At 34.0% G+C, this 8,335-nt stretch overlaps 1 protein-coding gene across 1 annotated transcript in view; it reads right to left on the bottom strand.

Moving 5' to 3' along the window:
* Positions 1-4,613: 4,613 nt before the first annotated feature.
* The window catches only part of LOC108912802, a 30,487-nt gene continuing 26,765 nt past the window's right edge, over positions 4,614-8,335 (bottom strand). The window contains exons 7-8 of the mRNA XM_023455678.1: positions 7,220-7,411; positions 4,614-4,835 (exon numbers count right to left, since the gene is read on the bottom strand). Of these exons, the coding sequence (XP_023311446.1) occupies positions 4,702-4,835; positions 7,220-7,411 (326 nt within the window). The 3' untranslated portion in view covers positions 4,614-4,701. The remainder of the gene's footprint in view (positions 4,836-7,219; positions 7,412-8,335) is intronic.

The following is an 8,335-nucleotide window of genomic DNA, read 5'->3' as shown; positions in this document are numbered from 1 at the left end:
GAATATCTATTTGCAGTTCAAATTAAAGCTCATTTCAAGCGCTATGCCGCCGTCTGTAGAAATATAAGTATACTTACCACTGCAGCACTCATTATTATCATGCCGTCTTCATAGATTTTATTTACGCTATAGCTCTATAGGCTACGTTCAAACTATTATTGGTTTTAAAATTATAGAAAATTATATTAATATAGGTAATAAACCTATCGACCCAGGATACAGAAAACAGGATACAGGAAATCAATAATATTTTGGACATAGTCCGAGGGTTTTAAAAAATTTTAAAGCTCTCGGTTATTATTCATATTCTCATTTTTTCTTCCGAGCACATACCTTATACGGCTATAGGGTAAAGAGTTATTATAAGGTTAAAAGACTTACAGTTTGGGAGGTATTAATTTCTCTCGTTTTTCCTCCAAACCCACGGCTTATAAATAAAGGAGTTATTTAGTTTAAAGGGCTTACGGTTTGGAATATATATTTATTTCTCTCTTTACTTTCTGTAGGTACACTGTTTATAGGGGCATAGGGCAAAATAATAAAATTTGTGTTATTTTTTTGACCTGGGAAAATCCCATTTCTATAAAAGATTCAATTTTCATTTTTACGTTCTTCTTTTTCCTTTTCAATTTACGGTGGCTATATCTCAAGAATTTATAAAAAATTTTCTTATACTTTTGGCGCCTCGTTAGTCGTTTGGTGGCCTATTTTTCAAAATAAGTCGGGTTTTGCCGACTGCCCGACCTGGCCAGACCGGGCCTGACTATAACTCTATCTCTCTCGCACACAATCAGACAAAAACGACAGAAACGAACCTTCTTTTAAAAATACATGGGATTTATCATTATTAGAATAACCCATTTTAATTTAAAAAATTAAAAAAATTACAATGGGTTATTCTGATGACGAAAAATAAAACATAATTAACTGTATTATTCAAATAACAATAATGTGCAAAAGTTCTTCAAGAATATTGGCAAATTTACTTTGGAGGAAGAATCCCGTCAACGAACATTAAAAAATATTATTAGAAACCTTATACTCCGCGGTCGAAATTATAAAGAGTGACTAAGACATAATATAAAAACACTATTACCATAATGCGTATAAAATATTTATAAAATGATTTTTATACGGTTCGATATTATTTATCTTTGTGCTGCTTGCTACGCACATCGATAGAATTATACGATCAAACGAACTTACCTTAAGTGAAGTTCGATCGTGATTATACGAAGCGTCCAGTCTGAGTGTATTATCTTGATTTTTTACTATGTAGTCCGCCCCTGGGCTACCCACCGTGCACCATTTAAAGAATTCGAACAAAAAATGTCCGTGCCTCCCGCTCTCGCCCGTTGTGTGCGGTGCCCTTCAATTCATTCGTTTCTGGTGCACCACGCCGTGCGGACGGACGAGCGCTAGGCTTACGCTTTGGCATATCGGTGTCAATTACAATACGTAAGTACACTTGAATATTATAATATTTATTGTTGTTTAGAGTTTTGTCCAAAATGGGCAAGTCAAAGAAGAGAAATAGGTCCCACAGCAGATCGTCCGAAAGGCGAATATTAAAGAAAGAAAACAGGGACCTGCGGAAAAGATTAGAGAGTCTGGAACGAGACAGGGCAAAAAGACACTTATCGGTGTCTAATAGACATTCTCGTTCGCCGAGATCCGCTATCATTAGTCGTCGTTCACGATCCCGTCACCGAGAAGGTCGTTCCCGGAGTGAAACGAATTCTTATAGGGATCTATCGGAGTCGAAAAATTCATCTAATTCCCGTCAACGTGAAGGTCGTTCTCGGAGTAGAATGACTTCTTGCAGGGATCCATCACAATCAAGGTATTCTTCTAAATCTCGTCAGCGNTGCGTTCATATTGACCCCAATTTCGGGATTTATTTTAGGAGGCGACATTAATTTACAATTTTCGGGTAGGTCGTATTTTTTGAAAAGCTGATCCGCCTCATCTTTTGGGATGCCAAACGCCAAAATGTGGGACCATATTGCGTCTATAGCTGCGTGTATTTTAAAATTGGTTTTTTCTAATTTCGAAGGGTCCGGTCCTAGAATATTTCTAGTTTCCTCGGACAGTCCACTATCATCCATCAGTATCAAGGAAGGTGAGTCGTCTATTTTAACAGTTGCCGAAATGTCTTCTTGAGCCGGCCCTGTTCCCTCTGACAGCGCGCCGCCCTGAAAATGCTCGCTAGCATTGAAAATTTCGGTGTCTACCGTGGCACACGGCCCACGACCGATGCCTGAATCTACTCTGCTGTACAGTGAAATTGCGACACTAGGGCTGCGACTTTCTTGCTGTGGGCGCTCATAATTTCTATAGTCTCTACGTGAACTCATCTCACTGGGAGAATGACCTTCACGCTGACGAGATTTAGAAGAATACCTTGATTGTGATGGATCCCTGCAAGAAGTCATTCTACTCCGAGAACGACCTTCACGTTGACGGGAATTAGATGAATTTTTCGACTCCGATAGATCCCTATAAGAATTCGTTTCACTCCGGGAACGACCTTCTCGGTGACGGGATCGTGAACGACGACTAATGATAGCGGATCTCGGCGAACGAGAATGTCTATTAGACACCGATAAGTGTCTTTTTGCCCTGTCTCGTTCCAGACTCTCTAATCTTTTCCGCAGGTCCCTGTTTTCTTTCTTTAATATTCGCCTTTCGGACGATCTGCTGTGGGACCTATTTCTCTTCTTTGATTTGCCCATTTCGGACAAAACTCTAAACAACAATAAATATTATAATATTCAAGTGTACTTACGTATTGTAATCGACATCGATATGCCAAAGCGTAAGCCTAGCGCTCGTCCGTCCGCACGGCGCGCGGCGTGGTGCACCAGAAACGAATGAATTGAAGGGCACCGCACACAACAGGCGAGAGCGGGAGGCACGGACATTTTTTGTTCGAATTCTTTAAATGGTGCACGGTGGGTAGCCCAGGAGCGGACTACATAGTAAAAAATCAAGATAATACACTCGGACTGGACGCGAGTATAATCTATAATCGTCTAGAGACCGAGTTACACTGAACGTCGATCTATATTCTATCTCTGTCTTTTGCACTTGGTAGGGAATAGGGAAATGTTTTTTTAGTGGGTGTAAATGGACTTGATTTAACCCGTCCTGAGAAACGTCATAGCATAAGCGTATACGAGGGGTCTAATTCCATGGCTATAATAAATTTATAAATTAAAAAAACACAACTGGGACGTTTTAAAATGCTGTAATAATAATTAAAATGGATCAAAGTGCCGGTTATAGCAAACCGTAAAAAATATTAGATGTTATGCATTATTATCGTTTTCAATATTTTCTATATCTTGTTGTCTTTTACGCAGACATGCCAATGGATTTTCGTTCCCGGCACGCTTCATCCCCCTTAATAGTCCAAAAGCTAGCGATGAGTCATTCTCTATAATTTCGACCGCGGAGTATAAACGTTATTTTACATACTTAATATATAGGCACTCTATTTGTAAAAATTTAACATTATTTATTTATTCGNGTTGATTTGTAAAAATTGTAGTTATATTAATGTTATTTCGTTTTTAGGTATTCTCCTTATGTTGTAAAGGTTAGTTATAAAAATCGTTGTTTGTTATTTTCATAAGGATAAATTTTAATTTTTTTTTAATGATTTTTTTTTATTTTAAACATATATTTTATGCCAGCAAATTTTGATGTCAAATGAAATAAAGGAAAAGTCGTACATTTGTATTTAAAGATTCTTTCTATCTTTAATTATTAAACTTGTAAGTGGATGTCAAAATACAAAAAAAAAACATGTACCTACATTCCGCGACGTACTAATAACCCACCTTGTATACTAAATAAATTTATCGTCATCATCAAATATTAAAAAAATCATATTACAAGCTGTTTAAAATATTATTACGAATTTTGTTTGTTTGGAAATATATTTTCTGCAGTATTTCAATACCAAAAAATGAAAATAGTAGGTAGCTAATTAACGAAATTATGATTAAATAACNAGCTACGCACATCGATAGAATCTATAATCGTCTAGAGACCGAGTTACACTGAACGTCGATCTATATTCTATCTCTGTCTTTTGCACTTGGTAGGGAATAGGGAAATGTTTTTTTAGTGGGTGTAAATGGACTTGATTTAACCCGTCCTGAGAAACGTCATAGGATAAGCGTATACGAGAGGTCTAATTCCATGGCTATAATAAATTTATAAATTAAAAAAACACAACTGGGACATTTTAAAATGCTGTAATAATAATTAAAATGGATCAAAGTGCCGGTTATAGCAAACCGTAAAAAATATTAGATGTTATGTTTTATTATGTTTTTTCAATATTTTCTATATCTTGTTGTCTTTTACGCAGACATGCCAATGGATTTTCGTTCCCGGCACGCTTCATCCCCCTTATTAGTCCAAAAGCTAGCGATGAGTCACTCTCTATAATTTCGACCGCGGAGTATAAACGTTATTTTACATACTTAATATATAGGCACTCTATTTGTAAAAATTTAACATTATTTATTTATTCGAACATTTATAATGTACCAACATATATTTTTCTGACGAATGTGTCAGAACTAAAAAAGGTGAACATGTTACATAATTGTACCGTAAATTTTATTTCGGTATTTTAAAAAATCACTTTGTATTTAACTATTCATAACTTTTTTAACATCTAGTCATTTATTTTCCTATGGGTTGTGTTTTTTTCTTTGATTTTAACATTTCTGCTGTCCAAGCAACTGCTGTTGCGTAAGTACAAATATTGAGAATATGTAATGTAATGACGTAGTTCTCAACAACCTCTCGTATCCAACCTGAAAATACATAATGTGATTATTAACAGTCTATATAGTTTTTGGTCACTTTAGCAGTGTCCCAAACTACTTGGTAATAATAATTTTCGAGTATGAAGTGACGATTATAACTAAAAATAACATAAAGTGGAAATATAGAATTTAGACCCTAAAGGGGGTTATAGTTTCTCAAAGATATGGCTCTGAAAGTTGCTTTTAGATATATCTAGGTACTTAAATATTTTGTTCATATTTACATTCTATGCTGTAACTTTTTACTTCATTGTCTGTGAAAATACTGAAAAAATAAAATTTGAATTTATTATTTTTTCACAAATTTTCTACAAGCAATTCATTTCTCAAACTTTTAGTCTAAAATATTCGCGTGATGACTGACGATATTGCTATGTCGTTTAATATTTAATTTTTAGTTATAGGCAATTATTTTCCCCTTACGAGTTTTCCCTGCACATATTGATTTATCATAATTCATAGTTTATTCACACTTTATAATTGCGAGTTTATTTAATTTAATACATATTTTAGTAAATAAATTATTTTCAAATGTCATGAGTTTCATAGGTTTCTATTTAGTCGTTGAAATTTAATATAACTTCAAATATTCTCTTTACAATAATTAATAAACGATACATTGTTGCTAAGATAGAAATATTAGAAATGTCGTATTCTAATATTTTTTCATTGAATTGTTTTTAATGTTATTTTTAAAACACACAGTATCGGCTCACTAAGAACCAGGATACCCATCAACACTTTTTTTTAATCTATCTATACTTATACATATACCTACCTAAATGTTTTTACTAAATACAAATGATCAAAAATATAACGAGTATTATGGCATTATGCAAAACATTTAATAGTGAAAAAAAATCGGAATATATTTAATAATGACATTAGTAGGAGCTGTTTTAAAAATATGGTATTTTTAGGAAATAGTCATCGCGATTTACTTCTATAGTAAAATTTAGTTTAATTATCTGTAAAAAATTAAAATTCAAAATTTTTATTTTAATTCGAAAAAAATACTATAAAAAAGATCCCACTTTAGAACCTCTCATATTGAGAAACGATTTTTTTTGAGAATTTTTCGAAAGAAAAAATAACGCCCCTCTCTTTCAAACAGCATCTTAGTTTAAAATTTCATAAAAAAAATTAGAAATGTATTAAGTATTTAATATTTTTTTATAAAACTACATCTCAAAATCAACAAAATGAAAAAAATAGTTTATGATATCTTTAGCTTTTGCAAAGTTACAGGTGTCTGACAATTTTTTACCCAAAATATTCAAATGCTCATAATTTCTTGAAGGGTTGAAATAAAAATTTGAGAAAATTTATGAAAGATTCCTACTTTAAATGGGTACTAAATAATACCAAGAAATCACGAGCTCGGTGATTTAGCATGGAATCCCCCCATACAGGGCCGTTCCTGGAGGGGGTGCAGCACGTGCACTCGCACGGGGCGGCAGGAATTAGGGGGCGGCATTTCGTTCGTAAAACAGTATATAAATTTCATATAAAAGACCCCTTACAATACTTATATCAGTTTTAAATGAATACAGTTAGACGTGGCAATCTCGCCCCACGTCGCAGTTTAATTAATCGGGAAAATTCTTTGCGCAACTGTCATTTTTTGACATTGTTCAAGAATTATATGTATTTTTTTCAGCATCAACTGTAAGGTGGGATGTTTTGAAACAAAATATACTTGTATTAACTCTGAAACCTTTAAGCGAAACTCGTTGGGAAAGTAGAATAAATGCAATTAGACCTTTAATTTTAAATTATAAGAACGTTTACAAAAGCCTTAATGAAATAATCGAAAACGAAAAAAAAGATTTAAAAACTAGAATTACAGCACAAGAATTAGTGGAGAAATTTATTTCANTGAGAAACGATTTTTTTTGAGAATTTTTCGAAAGAAAAAATAACGCCCCTCTCTTTCAAAAAGCATCTTAGTTTAAAATTTTATAAAAAAAATTAGAAATGTATTAAGTATTTAATATTTTTTTATAAAACTACATCTCAAAATCAACAAAATGAAAAAAATAGTTTATGATATCTTTAGCTTTTGCAAAGTTACAGGTGTCTGACAATTTTTTACCCAAAATATTCAAATGCTCATAATTTAATGAAAAAAATAGTTTATGATATCTTTAGCTTTTGCAAAGTTACAGGTGTCTGAAAATGTTTTACCCAAAATATTCAAATGCTCATAATTTCTTGAAGGGTTGAAATAAAAATTTGAGAATATTCATGAAAGATTCCTACTTTAAATGGGTACTAAATAATACCAAGAAATCACGAGCTCGGTGATTTGGCATGGAATCCCCCCATATCCCATACATAAATATTCATATTTCACTTTTTTCTTTACTTACCTACAAGTGGACCCAGTATAATGAAAAGCAATCCACTAGTTGCTAGCTGTAAACCTGATGCAGCTGGTAACCTTTCCAGTGGCACATAGGATGGTATTACTAAAGCCATAAAAATAGTTCTTAACGCTTTCCCTGCTCCGATAATAACTGCTACTAGTAAGCCCATGGAATATGTTTGGGTATGAACTAGAACTAAAAATAAAGAATAGTGAATATTAATCCTTTATAAGTGATATAAAGAACAATAATAATATAATTTCCGATTTCTGGATGCGTTAGAGGTGGTGCGATTTTAATTTTTCAGCCTAATTTTAAAAGTAGCAGTACAAAACGTATATTTTCCAATAAAATGATGCGAAATATGTGAAAAGTTCCTCCACACATGCTCAAACGGCCAAGCGCATGTACGCGGTCGAGTAGTGGGGGGGAGATGAGGGGCAGTGAATAAATAGGTATACAATTTTGAATATTGTTAGTGTAGTACATAAATACACCTAAATATGTATTCTTTGGAACAGAAAAGTATATTTTTCGTAAGAAAACTTTCAAAGTTTGATGTAAAGGTTTCGTACACTTTTCGCGGATGTTTCCAATTTTTCCGTCGCCGTGCCCATAAACCGCTCTACAAGGCTCCGATCGCGCCGAGGTCGCAGTCCCCGTCCCCGACGCCCTTATTAATACGTCTTCTGGTCGTATATTAGATCCGAATTCGAAAATTAAAATAATTTCAGAATATTACGAAATTCGGACTTGCAACACCCTGCTCATCAATAATTAGGACAATCCTGGGAAGTTCGTAATTCCAGAGAGGCCTTAGAAGGAAGTCCTGCGGGGCGACCATGGTTGTTATAATTTTACAGGAGCCGGCACGAGTTCCCCACAAAACCAGGGGAGATTGGACGAAATTCCGAAAATCGGTGGAACGTCCACCCGTGGCATCTGCACTCTATTAGGTGGGTTGGAATCCACTTAGAGTGTGCACTCGACATGAACTTTTGAACTCAATATCCATACCTAACCTAACCTAAACTAACCTAACCTAACCTAAACTAACCCAACCTAATTATACTATTACACACAATGTTAAATAAGATGATGGATTCTTATTATTATTGT

This window comes from Anoplophora glabripennis, unplaced genomic scaffold, assembly GCF_000390285.2.
Source record: "Anoplophora glabripennis isolate ALB-LARVAE unplaced genomic scaffold, Agla_2.0 scaffold836, whole genome shotgun sequence".
Classification (NCBI taxonomy): domain Eukaryota; kingdom Metazoa; phylum Arthropoda; class Insecta; order Coleoptera; family Cerambycidae; genus Anoplophora; species Anoplophora glabripennis.
The sequence above is the reverse complement of the archived record's forward strand: the minus strand, read 5'-3'. Positions and strand labels throughout refer to the sequence as shown.